General features: G+C 46.0%; 1 protein-coding gene across 10 annotated transcripts in view; it reads left to right on the top strand.

The window, feature by feature from the left end:
• The window catches only part of ADGRL3 (adhesion G protein-coupled receptor L3), a 504,270-nt gene that overhangs the window by 351,060 nt on the left and 136,981 nt on the right, over positions 1-16,229 (top strand). For all 10 annotated transcript variants that reach the window (XM_035097281.2, XM_060268958.1, XM_060268959.1 and 7 more), the window contains exons 8-10: positions 4,626-4,928; positions 6,463-6,566; positions 14,032-14,217. In XM_035097281.2, coding sequence (XP_034953172.2) covers positions 4,626-4,928; positions 6,463-6,566; positions 14,032-14,217 — 593 coding nt within the window. The remainder of the gene's footprint in view (positions 1-4,625; positions 4,929-6,462; positions 6,567-14,031; positions 14,218-16,229) is intronic.

Below are 16,229 nucleotides of genomic sequence, written 5' to 3' on the forward strand. Positions count from 1 at the left end.
CAGCGCCGTCTTGTGGTGGACTTTAGACGGCTGAATTCGGTGACAGAGCCCGTGGCTTTCCCCATGCCCAGAGTGGATGATCTCCTGACAGCGGCACGCAGGGGCAAGATTTTCACCAAGCTGGACCTAAGGGGGGCGTACAACTTGATCAGGATCCGGGAAGGAGATGAATGGAAAACCACGATGTTCACGCCTCTGGGCTCTTTTGAATATCTGGTGATGCCCTTCGGTTTGCAAGGGGGCTCAGCATGCTTCCAGGCCTTCATGCACCACGTCCTGGGGTCCCTCCTCTTCAGGAAATGCTTGGTCTTCCTAGATGACATCCTTATCTACTCGAATGACCCAGTGCAGCATGTGAAAGATGTCAGAGAGGTGTTGCAACGCCTGAAGGAGCACCACCTGTATGTGAAGCTGGAGAAGTGCAAGTTTCACACCAAAGAGGTGGACTTCCTGGGCTACAAGCTGTCAGACAAGGGGCTGGCGATGGACAAGGACAAGGTGCAGGCCATCCTGGACTGGCACAGCCCCAGGACGCGCAAAGATGCCCAACGCCTACTAGGCTTCGCTAACTTCTACAGGAAGTTCATCAAGAACTTCTCTCGCGTTACGGCTCCCATCACGGACTGCCTGAGAGGCAAGCAGAAGTTCAAGTGGACACCAGAGGCGCAAGCAGCGTTCGAAAGCCTCAAGAGAGTGTTCGCCTCAGACCAAAACCTGTTCCATGTGGTGCAGGACGCGCCCCTACGCATTGAGACAGATGCTTCTGAAAAAGCTGTGGGCGCAATTTTGTTGCAACTGGACGCCAACAGGGAGTGGAGACCCTGTGCCTTCTTCTCCAGGAAGCTGACACAGCCTGAACGCAACTACACAGTGTTTGATAGGGAACTTCTTGCGATCTACGCTGCGTTCCAGCACTGGCGACACTTCCTGGTGGGCGCAAAGCACCCCATCCAGGTGTGCACAGACCACAAGAACCTGGAGTTCTGGAGAACTGCCAGGGTGCTCAACCAGCGGCAGATACGGTGGGCAGAGTTCTTCTCGAACTTCAACTTCTCCATCCACTACATCCCGGGGGAGCAGAATGTCAGGGCGGATGCCCTCTCCCGCAAGCCAGAGTACATGGAGGAGGAGGCGCCACCAGCCCCAAGGCACATTTTCCCCCCGTCGACATGGTCCTGCGGAGCAGCTGTGGTGAGCGAGGCAGAACTCACAGCACTGACGGCAGCGGATGAATTTGCCAACCGCATCTTCAGAGAACTGAGAGGGGGGAGGGAGCAGGCAAAAGACTTTGCAGAACGCAGAGGGCTGCTTTTCTACAAGGGTGCGCTGTACCTACCCACCACCCAGCTTCGACGTACGGTCCTCAAGCAGATGCACGACAACCCTACAGCGGGGCATTTTGGAAGGGACAAAACCGCTCACCTAGTCATGAGACACTTCTGGTGGCCAGGGGTGCGGGAAGATGTTCGAGACTATGTAAGGGGCTGCACCACCTGCCAGCGGGCGAAGGTGGTCAGAGCAGCGCCACCAGGGTTGCTGGAGCCCTTAGCCACACCACACAGGCCGTGGGAAGTGGTGTCCATGGACTTCATCACAGATCTGCCTTCGTCCAGGGGTAAGACTGCAGTGTTGGTGGTGGTGGACCTTATGTCCAAAATGTGTCACTTTATACCGTGTGCCAGGGCAGTCTCGGCAGAAGAGACAGCCAAACTGTTTGTTGATCACATTTTCAGACTGCATGGATTACCTTTAAGGGTTATTTCGGATCGTGGCCGCCAATTTGTTTCCAGGTTCTGGCGGCGGCTCATGAACCTCCTGCAGGTGGAGGTCAGCTTGTCGACGGCTAGACACCCGCAGACCAACGGACAAGCGGAGAGGGTCAACGCCATTCTGCAGCAGTACCTGAGATGCTACGTCAGCCAGCGGCAAACGGACTGGGTGGATCGCTTGCCACTAGCAGAATTTGCCTACAACAATGCAGTGCACGTCTCCACAGGGGTGTCGCCCTTTAAGGCCAATTACGGGCGCGACCTCAGATCTTTCCCAGAGAGGGAGAGGGAGGAGGAGGAGGAGGAGGGCCCACAGGCTGAGGATTGGGCAGAGGAACTGGAGACGGTGCACCAGCAGCTCAGAGAACACTTGGAGAGGGCCAAGGAAGCGTACAAAAAGGGGGCAGATCGCCACAGGCGACAAGGGGAGGTCATCAGGGTGGGGGACAAGGTGTGGTTGTCCTCGGAGGGCCTTCCCACCAGAGGGAGGTGCAAAAAGCTGGCACCCAAAAGGCTGGGCCCCTTCACAGTCACGCAACAGGTAAACCCGGTGGCATACAGGCTGGCACTGCCAGAGGACATGAGGGTGCATCCAGTGTTTCATAGATCGCTGCTGTCGCCGTACAGGGAAAGCAGCAGGCTCCGAGACAGCGAACAAACCCCCGAGGGAGGGGGGGAGAGGGAAGGCAGGGAGCAACTCAATGAGGCCACGGCCATCCTGGATTCAAGGTGGGGGGTGGGGGGACTGGAGTACCTCATGGCATGGGAGGATGCTCCACCGTCCCAGAATGAATGGGTCCCAGCCACTCAGATACAGGAGGAATTCTTGGTGGAAGAATTTCACGCCCTCTTTCCCCACAGACCCAAGCCCTGGCACATGGAAAGGGAGGGGGAGGAGGAGGAGGCACGGGAGAGCAGCTCACCATGGCGCTGGGAAGCGGAGTTTGAGGAACCAGAGGATGAGGTATGGGTGTCACCGAGATCCACCCAGTCAGAGGAAGGAGCAGATTGGCAGAACGTTTTTACCCCCACCAGCTCTGACGCCACGGACTTTTTGGGATTCCCGTCCGCCCAGGCGGAAGGGGGGGGCTCGCAGGACTGGGGGGAGGTATTCACACCAACGGGCTCGGAGAGCACTGAGTTCTTAGGCTTCCAGTCGTCACCGACACATGGGGGGGGCCTGGGGAGGGGTGAAGGAGAGCTTGGGAGGGGGGTGGATGTGAGGGACAGGGGATATCGCGAAGTCCCTCCCCTCCTGAGTTCAAGCCCGTCCCCGAGCAAAGGGGAAAGCAGGGAGAGTTCCGATTCCAGTGGGGAAGCAGGAAGTCGTGTCCGAGGCTCAGGCAAGGTAGAGGAGCCAGGGTCCCAGGTGGGACAGGAAGGGGCAAGCAAGGGGGGAAGACCCATCCCTCCAACTCCAGAATTACGCAGGAAGAGGAGGGGCAAGAGGATGGGTCTGCCAAAGCTTTTGTGTTGGAGAAAGACGCGCCAAAAGCCATTAGGAGGTTCTGAAACCGACTGACAACATCGCTCCGTGTAAATAGCAATGACTTGAGCACTGTAAATACGCAGCACCAATAAAAGAATAAAATGCAGAGCTGCGTAGCGTCGTTACTCTGAAGTAGTCCACTCCGGCCACTGTGACACACACACACACAAAATTCACAATATATTGCCAGGTCAAAAAATATGAAACCGATATCACAATATGGACTTCAAACTAGTTTGGGATGATATTTCACCCAGCCTTAGACATAGGCCAGTTCATACTCCCAGGGCCTACTTCACATGTTACACATAGTCTCAATATAGAAGCAGTTTTAACAAGAGGTTGTTAGATTAGGCGTAGGCACCCCCAAACTTCGGCCCCCCAGATGTTTTGGACTACAATTCCCATCATCCCTGACCACTGGTCCTGTTAGCTAGGGATCATGGGAGTTGTAGGCCAAAACATCTGGAGGGGCCGCAGTTTGGGGATGCCTGGATTAGGGTTACCAGACGTTTCTGGGAACAGTCCCCAGATTTGCAAATCTGTCCCCGGAAAACGTGGCAGCAGCAGCCTCAGCTGCTCGCTGCCATGACGCCCGCCATTTTTCCTCTCCGGAAGTCCCCATATGATGTGTATTGTGCGCAACACATCATATGGGGACTTCCGGAGAGGAAAAATGGCGGGTGCCACGGCAGTGGGCAATGAGCAGCTCCTGAGCCAGCCAGAGCCAACTGCGCTACCAGGCTGGCTCCGGGCTGCTGAGGCTGCCACTGCAGCCGCCACTGCCAAAGGGGAACCGGGGACGTCCGCCAGTACAGATCTCTTGCCCCCTGCCCCCTTTGTTTTGACTGATTGGGGAAGGCTCAGGAGTCGCAGCTGGCCGACCGTTGCCCAGTTTTTTTTAAAAAAAAAAACCCTGTGCAATTATGTTTCACAGGGTGCAAAAGAAGGGCTTTGCACCTTGCCTGGCAGAGAAACCGCAATCCTTGCGCCCCTCGTGGGCAACAGCCGCCCACCCGTGACTCCTGAGCCTCCCCCAAACAAAGGGGAAAGGGGGCAGGAGATCGGGGAAGGCTCGGGAGTCATGGGCAGGCAGCGCGCCGTTGCCCAGGTTTTTTTAAAAACTCTGCGTGTTTATGTTTCACAGGGTGCAAAAGAAGGGCTTTGCACCTTTATACAATGTGCATGTGTGCTTGGGCCCAGGGTCTTTTGCCTCACCATCCCCACTACTGACTCCCTGTTGCTACTCAGCTTCAAAAAAAAAAAGTGTCCCCGGATTCATTGGAAAAAATCCGGTAACCATATGTTAGATTCCTAAGAAGCTGTCATTCCCTCCCTCTTAACTTGTTCTTGCTTTTTGTTGGCAGCATCAACGGCTGGAGCGTCAGGTTTGGGTGGGACTACCACGAGCACTACTCCCCGACTAACTACCGGCAGCACTGCACGGACCACCACTGCTGCAGCTTTGGGCAGAAGGAACAAGAGCACAACGACACCTTCCCCGGGCTTGGACGCCCCGAATGAAATGACGACACACCTGCCGCCTGCGGCTTCCCAGCTGCCTGCAATAGGGGCAGAGAGCTGTGAGACTGTGGAAGCCCGTGAGATCACATGGTTTAAGACCCGGCAAGGACAAGTGGCCAAGCAGCCGTGCCCGAGGGGCACTGTAGGTGAGCTCATAAAACAAAGTTACTTCTCTGCCGTGTTAAGCCATCCGCACAAGTTTTGCTGGTTGCGGTTTTGTTTATTTAATCAGTGCCCTGCTCGTCCTTTGCATGTGTTCCTTGGCTTCCCACAAAATGTTGTTGAGAATGTGGTATTATTAGAAATGGTAACAGGGGCAGAATGGTCCATTGTATACTGCTGGAAGGAAAACACCTGTCCTTCGCAGAGTGGATGGTTTTATACAGTATGAGACTCGGTTCCGATTGGGATGATCACGTGTCTGAGAATCACTTTAATAGGAAGTGATTTATTTATTAACAAGATTTGTATGCTGCTCCGTAGTGTAACATGAAGTTCTCACAGCAACATATAATAGCGATGGGTTACTTCTGATGGACAGTTCATGCTCCCCCTTTCCCTTCCCTTTCTCCTTCATGTGACAACTTCAGTGTGCCAATCCTGGTTTCATCAACTGCAGTTTCCTGTTTCATCCAATGTAGAATGGTAGCTTAAAATCAATTTCCTAACTGTCAGGGGATCTCGCGCATCATTTTCACCAGCTGATCACCCAGCGTCAGCACCAGTAGCGAGTCGGAGGAGAGAATTGAGGAAGTGAGCAGAGTGGAGAGAGGGCTCTCATATGCTACAGAGAGCCCTGGCGCTGCTCTGAGGGAGAGCTAGGGGGGGACACAGCCATCGGCTAGGGGGGGACACAGCCATCGGACACAGGGCGTCCATTTCCCCGACACCTAAATTGAGGCGTGCCCGCACCCGTAGGGCAAGGGGGTGGCATTTTGGGGTCCCCAGGCTCTTATGCTGGGCGTCTTTACTCATGAGTAGCCGCAACCTTCTCTGACATTAACCATCTAATCCCACAAAAGGATGAATGAGGGCTTGTTGTTGTTTAGTCGTTTAGTCGTGTCCGACTCTTTATGACCCCATGGACCAGAGCACGCTAGGCACTCCTGCCTTCCACTGCCTCCCACAGTTGGTCAGACTCATGTTGGTGGCTTCGAGAACACTGTCCAACCATCTTGTCCTCTGTCGTCCCCTTCTCCTTGTGCCCTCAATCTTTCCCAGCATCAGGGTCTTTTCCAGGGAGTCTTCTCTTCTCATGAGGTGGCCAAAGTATTGGAGCCTTGAATGAGGGCCATTCAGTCACAAGAAAATGCTCTCCCTCTCCTCAACCCAGTTATTTTCCTTTTTTGGCAAGCTTGAGGAAGAATATTTCAGTTTTTGCAGACACTTATTTTTCCATATCTGAATCTCTGAAGCACCCTGATTGCATTGGTGGCCCCTACTTCATTTTGGGGTGATTCAGAGAGATCCCAAACAAGCCCCAAAAACTCTGTGAAGTGGACTATTTCAGTTCAGGATTTGGGCAAATTCACTGCACAGACTACTCCATGCATTAGAAGACTTTTACCACCCAGAAATTAATCTTTACATTGAGGGAAAAAATTCTTTTGAAACAACTGACTGATCAGTACTTCAAGGGGCAGGTAAAATGTATGGTGTCTCATATCTTTGTCATTATAGGTGTTTCAACATTCCTGTGCCTTGCTCCTGGCGGGATCTGGGATCCTCAAGGGCCAGATCTTAGCAACTGCTCTTCACTTTGGGTCAACCATATCACGCAAAAGGTAATGTTTTGCTTTTATCTGGCATGCCCTTGTGTTCATATCTTATGCTCCCATTCCTGCTGTGTTGTATTCATATAAAAATATGGTTCTGCTGCGACTGAACCAAAAATCATAGCATTGCCTTGCATCTCCCAGATCTAAAGTACAGTGGTGCCTCGCTTAACAAATGCCCTGCTTAATGAAATTTCCGCTTAACGAAAGGTTTTTTCTAGTGGAGGTTGCCTCGCTAGACGAATTCGTTTTACGAAAAATTCATCTAGCGAATCGCGGTTTCCCATAGGAATGCATTGAAATTCAATTAATGCGTTCCTATGGGCAAAAAAAATTCAAAAAAAAATTCAATGCATTCCTATGGGATTCGCTAGACAAATTTTTCGTTATAAGAAAAGACCTGTGGAACGAATTAAATTCGTCTAGCCAGGCACCACTGTAAATGCAAGAAATCCGGAGACTTGGCTATAGAAAGGGGAGCAGTGAGCATATGATGACAGACTGATGTGAAAAAAGAGAGGATAAATTGCAGTACATACTTACCCATATGTAAGGTGCTAGTCAAGAAGCAGGTTTCAAAATAGCAGGGGGAGGGAGTCTTCAAAATATTATAATTTTTGACATCTTCTCAAGAAGACCCTATTTTGATGCCTAATTGTGTACATCAGTGGTAGGATAATTGATCCAGCCAGGGGGCTGGATCTAGAAGTGGCCAGTTACCCTGTGGGCCACCCAACCGTCAATCACCTGAATTCACATGACATCAGGAAGCGGGACTGGCCCCGCCCATGGCGCAGGATGCAGTGGCAAGGCAAGTGGTGGCGCTGTGCCCCTCCAACATTTCCACTGCCAAGATGGAGGCATATCAGCACACGGTGTTATCAATATTCCCAGTCAGTATTGATCATTTGTTTACTACATGAATGCTTTTAACTTTGTGCATCTTTATTTGAGGCATTTATGTTTGTAAGATATTTGAATCTCTATGTCAGTTTTAAGGTGCTTTTTATTCAGCTTTGGAAGTTATCTGAGCTGAAAAGAAATAATTTCCAAAGCAGTTTAAAATTAAGAGAGTCAGACTAATATAAAAATCGCTTTAAAATAAGTAGCAATAAACGCACAAAAATAAACTTTTAATTGATGGTGCACTTTCTTTTTTAAAAAGAAGAAACTGTTGATGTTGGATCCAAGCTATATTTTATAATTCTTGGTTGTATTATCTCCTACCATGTAAAATGATTTACCTTGCTCTTCTATATCAAGATCATATCATTTCCTGAATATAAGATATGGTATTTTTTCCCCATTTCTAAAATTATTTAAGCTGCTTTCCAAAGAAGTATGGAATCCCTTTCCTTGTAATAGGTGATCACAATATGCTCACTTTCTAAATGAGTAACGGTCAACAGAAAAAACAATAAATGTTGTATGGCGTAACATTTTTTTCTAGAAAAAGAAGTGCTGGAACTCACTATAAACACCTCCCTTGTTCTCTTTTAATGGCAATGGCACCCACCTGAGAGATGCCGGAACAGAGTTCCAGAGAGTTCTGGCTGGGGGGGGGGGAAGCCTTGGCACATGTTTATTATGGCATAAGCGTTCATGGACTAGAGTTCTCCTCTTCAGATTCATGGAGTGTTAACTTCAGCTGGCAGGTGCATATGTATAGCAGTGGAGGCAAGTGGCTGCAAAATGCAAAAAGTTCACATCATCCTAGATTTACTATGTTAATTAACACCTACCTAGCAAATCCTAGGATGTTTGTGAAAAAAAGTTCTTTTTTAGTGTGCTGTTGGACACAAGATGTGAAATTGAGGGGGGGGGGATGTGCAGTTGGAAAGCTGATAATGTACAGTTTGAAAAATGGGGAGATGAGACACATTTAGGTGTATGCGTTTATTAAACACTTAAATGACAGGCAGTGTCAGGGACAGCATTACACAAATCATATGTGTGTAGAATATGCTCAATTTCCATCATTACAACAAACTTCTCAAACCATATTAAAAATGCCTTCTTTTTAGCCTAAACCGCATCTTCTGTACCTTCCTCATTGGACAGATAATGTTTCATTGCATCCTTTAAAATTCCGATTCCGACTCTTTTTTTGGTTGTTACTGAGCTAAGACAGATTCATAACTGAACTGTCACTATATAATCAATAAGAACTAGTGACTAGAAATCACCACTGATACAGGTATAAGCAAGGAGCAAAGCATGCTTTGTGTTCAGATTTTTCTTTTAATTAGTGTGGTATGTCTGATGGGAGATTTGTGCAGTCTGAAAATCTGCTTTAAAAAACAACAATCCTGGATTGTGATCTCCAGCTACCGATGTTGTGAATGGCCACTGTGCTTACTTTGCATACACTTAGTCTTTAATTCAATTTATTGTTCGTTGCTGCACTATGTACAGTATTCCTTATTAATGGCTTCTCCAGGCCTATCAAGGCTTCCTCCCAATCCAAGAAAGGGCATACCAATAGTTCTTTGGACATTTTCTGCCTATGAGTCTCCAACACAAAGGGTGCAAGCTGACAAAGCTATATGATCCCTTGGGAGAGAAGCATTTATTCGGTCAGAGGCTCTTTGAATTTTCTACCGCAGTGCATCAGACTGCCAAAGTAGTATGCTGCATTTCAAGCTGAAAACTGATGCCTTTTCAGCAGTCCAAATGGCAAAATGCACTTCATATCTCTTGTTCAGAATCCTGATTCAAGGGTATCAGATTAGTAGGGGGGTCACATAATTTCCTGTAAATCCTAATGCATTACACTCCAGATCTATTTGCATTATTAAAGTTTTTGGACTCTAGGTTGGCTTTTCATGAACGATACCCTTTAATATTTGAATGAAAAGGTTTTAGCTTTGCCCCATCTTCATATCCAATAACTTCCATTTTGACTGTCTTACTCATACATTCGTTATGACCCAATTGAGAAGATGATAAATCACTGAAAATTGAGGCTATGTCCGTATGCTATTTGTGATAGGCTCAAATAATATTTAATCTCACTCCCATCCTTACTATATGGTAGGGGCAGCAGTTCCTATCTTCTAGGAATTTTTAAAAATTATTGCTTTAAACCTCTTCCTATTTGTCATGAATTTAGATGTGATGGAGATTGTGGGAAGTGTATGTCGATAGCACTATATTGACATACTTTCAAAAAAAGAACCAGTGCTTTTTCATTTTCTGTTTCCACACCTCTCAGTCTCAATCAGAATAGGGTTTGGTTTGGTTTTGCATTTCCTTTCTCTCTTTCCCTTGAGTTGTGGAGCTATGAGGGATCTGTGAGGAGCTCGGCGTCAGCCCAAGTACAGCAGCAGAGCCAATCTGACGTTCCTGCCGTTGCACCCACACTGCACTGACCCTTCCTTGCCACACGGCTTTCCCGTGTAAGTGGCAGCCATGCTTTGTGTCAGGAAGTCAGGTGTACGACTCCAGCCACAACTACCTTGCCACCCATGGTTGATACACACCTTCCTACACTTAGAAAACGAGGGTGTTGGGGAAAAGGCTAGGTTGGAAGGCTTCTAGTTTTGTGTGGGTACAGAATTGCTTTATAAATCCATTTCATCATGTGAGCCACTGCCTGCATTCTGAATTGCCTGGCAAGGTCCCAAACCCTCCCTCCCAGGAATGAAACAGTATTTTAGGTTAATGGGCGAAAAAGGCCACAACTTTATTGGTTACAGAATGTGAGTGGTATTAGCTTAGGCACTGGAAACCACACGACTATATCTGAATCCTGCCTGTCTGCAGGAGTCTTGGAAGGGTTAACCACCAGAAGGGGGAGCCCTGCTGATGCACATCAACTAGGAACTCCCCCAGGGTCACCGCTAGGGGTCGTGCCATGGCCCTAGCCCCCTATTTGGGGCTTTGGACGGGACCACGCCCCTCGGATTCCTTTAATGGAATACCCTTGAAATAGGAGGGGAAGGTGATGGCCACTACCTCCTCTCACCTTCAACCTAATACTCCAATGCCTAACTGCCAAACCTTACAAAGTTGTGACGAATTGCTACGAGGTAGGCGAAAAACCAACTGGCTGGTATCAATTTGCCAAGTGGAAAAAATTCCTACCAGGCCCCCGTTAAAAAACAGGTGACCAACCAAAGTCCATAGCAAGGTCGGGAGATAAAGAGCCTAACCTAAGGGAGCAGGGGCGGGAGAACAGACAGAGCAGGGAGAAAAAGAACATGTCCTCGGTCATGGGCAGTTTAAATAGCCCGTGCCACGCCCCTGGACCATCCGGATTGGACAGCCTTGGGTTGACGCTGCTGAGGACCAACCAATGGCACAAGGTCTATCCCGCCCCATGCATGTGGAGAGGGCTTGCTCCCATCCCACAACATCATCTCCCCTGGGATGGGAAATGGCTTTAGCATAGCACAAGACACATTTTTAGCCCTTCTTAATGAATTGCCAAATTAAAACTAGAGTTTTGTAGTTTTTGTGAAGCTGCCTGATACTGCGTCAAACAATCAGTCCCTCGCATATGCATTTTAGTGGTGGCTGATGTAACACATGATTTCATAAATTAGGAATAGATGATCCATCAACAGATAACTGCTTAGAATGTATTAGTTCAGGGATGAAAAGTTCAGCATTGTGTGATCTAATTTGTTTTTACTGGAACTCCAAAATATACCAAATGGAGCAAGAGCCAAAATGGTGGCAGAGAGGGTGGAGCCATACACTGGGTGTACTTGTATTTATGTTTACAAATCTGAGTCGTTGTTTTCTTTTAAGTAGTCTGTGTTCAGCCTGAACAGAACATGGATCTGAGTGTTTTATTTTTGTCCTGGGACAGTAGCTGGGGTGTGTCGGTTATTTTCTTCATCAAATTTGGGGTGGGGTGGGGTGGGGTGGAATGCATGTTCCTAGTAAATAAGGTAGTTCTCATAGTGAAGTCTGCTGGTTATCATATATATCCTCTTAAAAGCAGACTTCAGATCTGGACCGCCAAATTAGAGCATGGTATTTCAGTAGTAGGTGTAGTGGCTTTGACTTTGTGGAAATGTCCTGGAAATATTGACCTAGTTTGAGAGTGTTAACTATACCCAGAAGGCAATGGGGTTAATCAGTGCTCTTAGCGCTGGGGTGGCATTTACACAAGAAGATAACAATTTGTTTTCTCTGGGCATGGCTTTGTCTCATGTTGTGTGATTATCTGCCAAAAAAACTTTATTTCATCTTGGAAACAAAACCAAAAAAAAAAGCATTTATCCTTGTTTAGCTTGAGACTGGATTCATGGATTTGATTCAAGTTGATGGCCAACATCTGGTCTTGATCTTCCAGTGATGTGCCATGTATTAAGGTTTCATCAATGAATCCTTTTAGAACTCTTAAGAAGTCCTTTCTTTGAAAGGTTTCGGATGTACTTGTGATCCCAAATGGCAGTGCTGAAAAGAGAAACTCCCAAAGGTTGTGATAAATGTTGTCACTTTAGTGCTCTGGTTTGTCAGGGATATGTGTCAAAGGCTTTTTGAGTCATCCAGTTTGAAAATGACTCTTCTAGGTGCTTGAAGTACATATTTTCCCATTAAGCTTTAAAAAATCTAGTCAAATGTGTTTTTCAATTGTGGCAGCTACACAATTGTAGAGATTATTCAGGGTCCAACTTTCTGTCGCATACATGGTGAATACAAACTCCTCTTCTTTCTAGCTTGTTTCTGTGGTGAAGCATCCAAAACAATCAGGAATACCCCATGGGCTATGTAAAATGATTTCTGCCCACTGCTTATCTAGGGGGTTCTGAAGTCCTGTGCAGGTCTTTTCTAAAATAACTGTGGTGGAATCTACACAACATTATTAAAAACCGCTGTGAAAATTGTTTTTAAAAAAACGTTTTTGAAAAATAAGTTGAATTTTGCGTAGGTCACTGTTGCCATCTAGTGTCACATTTGTATATTGCACTTTGAACACATTTAAAACCTTTTATTTGCAGCTGTGTAGATGAGTCCTGTGATATCCGCTTCCTGCACCTATTTCAAAACGAACATTTGTTTCACAAATAATTAAGAATAGTCTCCAGGGAGAGTCACTGTTTTCACAAAACATATGTCCTAAAAAAATCTGGTGTTTAGAGCTGTGATTGCTACCCCTACCCCCCAAAAAATAACCCCACATAAAAAGGGTTTTAAACAATTTTTAAAAATTAAAACACACACATTAAAAAGCAGTTTAAAGGAATGTAAACAGTATTCTCTGCTGGGCAGCAGCAGTCTTTTTGTAGTCTGTCAGACCCTGCCCTATGCCTGGTGGAGAGACGCAGGAGCAGGATTGAGATCCTCTGATATAGATATTTTCCCCCATAAGGTGGTTCTAAGCACTAATGCTCAAAACCATCCTTTCAGTTTTGTAATTGCACATCAGGCTAGTATCGAGAGAAGAAAAATAAAGACGAATTGCCACCATGTTGTGCCTCGATCTACTGTGAAGTTTCACTACTAGTGCTGATTTATGAATATCAACAGGCGTCCTCCTTTAATCAAAGACATCCTCCTTTAATGGAGAAATTAAAAAGCAGTTCCTGCCTGTTGGATCATCTTCAGTCTTGGCAATGAGAAAGAACAAACACAAAAGGCATAATCCAAAAAGATAAAAATACATTCTCAAAATGACTGAAGAGGGAGGGTATTTATGCATAAAGAGGTAATGAGGCTTTAATTCTATATATACTTACCTGGTAGTAAATCTACCAGAATTAAATGGTGCTTCTGAATAGACATGTGTAGGATTTTGCTGTAAGGGAGGCTGAGTAAGGTATGTTGTTGTTGTTGTTGTTGTTGTTGTTGTTGGTTAATTCATGATAGTCCCAAGAAAAGCAGCTAACTGAGATGAGGATGACATCTTTGGGTATAGCTTGTAGAAGATTTAGAATTTTTCAGAATTTATTTTATAATTCAAGACATTGAAATAGATCAGCGTTTTCCAAACTTGGCTCTCCAGGTGTTGTCGGACTACAACTCACATCATCCCTGACTACTGGTTTTGCTAGCTAGAGGTGATGGGAGTTGTAGTCCAAAAAAACAACAACTACAAGTGGAGGACCAAGTTTTGGAAAGCACTGATACAGAGCATTAATGAAGAACATTTGCATATACAACTAAAGCCTGTTATGATGCTTTGTTACATAAATACAACTGAGCTGTGAATCGGGAAGTCCTTGGTTTGAATCTTGTTTCTGTCCTGAACTCACTTTGTGGCCTTAAGCCTCTAAGCACACACACGCATGAATGTGCTAAATGGGGGGTAATAATACTGACTGACTTTACAGGGCTGTTGTAAAGATTACAACCAGATAATGTATGTGAAGCACTTCAAGCACATGAAAGCTCTAGGCAAATGTTGCTATTGTGAAGCTGTCACGATCCCAGACCTCCTCCTAGATATGAGAGTGCAAACTCGGTTTTTAGCCGAGGCAGTGAAATATCTTGACACTTTCTCGCATTCTTTGAACCGTAGTTGAAATCAGGAGAGACAGCTGCCAACGTTGCTAGAGAACTTGCCGAGCAAACGAAAAGCCACCTGAATGCCGGAGACATTACCTACTCGGTTCGCGCCATGGATCAGTTGGTGGGTTTGTTGGACGTGCAGCTCCGAAACTTGACGCCTGGTGGAAAAGACAGTGCTGCGCGTAGCTTAAACAAGGTAAGTATGTAGTAACAGCCAGTGAAGCCACCGTCGTCTTTGCCTTTCTCTTCTGCTTTTTGCTGTGAGAAGTCCTCTTGCATCTGTCACAGGAGCTGTGGACCTCGGCACTCTGCTAACTTAACAGATCCTCTTTTGACTCCCTGCGAAATATTTGTTTATTCCACGAACAATTCCGGCTTCAGATAACATTAGAATGCAGGGCCAGCGTGAGACAGCTCTTTGTAGCTTTGTCCCAGTGGATAGTAGGAGCGGATAGCAGAATAATACTTCCCTAGCGATGTATATACTAGAGTAACTTGAGAGAGCCATGTTGGCAGGTCTCCCAGAACTATAGTGGCAGTCTGGGTAACTCCCCCACCAATAGGCATTGCTGGAGGAGATAAAAATCAAACATATAGGGAATAGGCACCTGTGCAGCCTGCCTTTCCTCATCCATTTCCCCTCTTCCAGATCATTTTTCATGATAATTTTCCTGTTGAGAATTCTGAAGGCTCTTGACAGCAATATGTAGAGGGAGCTGAAGCCAACTGAAATCTCAGCTTATTTTCCCTAAATTTTGGGGCTGGGAAGAGTAGGGGGAATTAACAGTAGTGGAGGAGAGAAGAGGAAACAACAACAGATAGAGGGGGAAACAGCCAGGACTTTCGTCTTCCCCATATATGCAGTTCTGTTGACCTCGACGTTCTCTGTCTGTTGGACAGCGCCAGCCCACTCGAGAGGGGAAATGAAGCAATTGCCTCAGACAGCATTTTATAGGGCCCTGCTTGCGTCTCCTATTTCATTGGAAAACTAGGCGGGATATATATATTTTAAAACATAATTAGTCATAATGAGTTATGGGTGCAAAGCTCGTAAAGGAGTGATAGAAGATAAAGTGATAAAAGAAAGGTCACAAGTGAAATTGATCAAAACACTCCTGTCTGGGTCCACCACAGGTTGAAAAAAAATGTAATAAATAAAGAAGAGGTACCGGTAATATCCAGGCCACTCAAGATCTGCTTTGATCACCATAATGTTTTCTGGATTGCTTTAGCTTGCTTTTCTTAATTTTCTTTAGCCACCCTAACTTGGAACAATTAAGAACCAAGACTGTTGTTCTCTTGGATAAGTGGGAAAGGGTAGGGTAGTTGGGGATATAGTGTTAGGCCTCTTCCATACATAATATGGAATAGCAATGGAGGGAAAGACTCACTGGCGTGGCTTCCTTTCAGAGTGACCCACGAGGGCGCAGTGAAAGTTTAGCCACAGTGGGTGATCTCCAGGGTCACAAAAACAGATTTCCATTTCAGCCATGGGTTTTCCCATCCTCCCTGCTGCAGGCCCTTCATACACACCCAAACTCTGATCTGGAGGGTTGTGGGACTTTCCGGACCACATTTTTTTTTTTGAAGGGAGGAGTGCAGGTGTGGGGCTGCAGTGGAAATGGGAGGAAGGAAAAGTCTCACTGTGCAAGTGGAAATCGGTTGCACGATCACAGAAGCAGTTGGATTTATTTATTTAATAAAATGTATTTTAAAAATCTGTGTACATAAAATATTAACCCATTTACCTTTTTTTATTAAAAAATAGTTTTGAACTCAGTGGGACTTTCTACTGCATAGACATGTATAGACTTGTGCTACCAATAAATTAGTTGGATCAATTAAGAATATTTTATCATTTAAAAAGATTACTCGAGCATTAGGTTTTCTATTTATCTTTGATACAAGTTGTTAGAAAAAAATAAGGGTGACGGGTCCCATTTTAGAGTGATTTGTTTTATTTGTTGAATTTATATGCTGCTTTCCATTCAAGTGAATCCCAAAGCACTTTGCAAAGTAAAAGCAATAACAAAAAAAAAAGACATTCCCTCTTCTATTTTATGCGGGAGGGAATCTCTTTGTTCTGTTGCAGAATTATAATTGTGTCATTATAATTCTGAAGAAAAAATACTTTTTTCCTTATCCATATGCCAGTTTTGTACATCTAATTAATTGCTGATCACTTAATTGTAATTAATAATCATTTGT

The sequence above is a fragment of the Zootoca vivipara genome, chromosome 16 (assembly GCF_963506605.1).
Source record: "Zootoca vivipara chromosome 16, rZooViv1.1, whole genome shotgun sequence".
Lineage (NCBI taxonomy): Eukaryota > Metazoa > Chordata > Lepidosauria > Squamata > Lacertidae > Zootoca > Zootoca vivipara.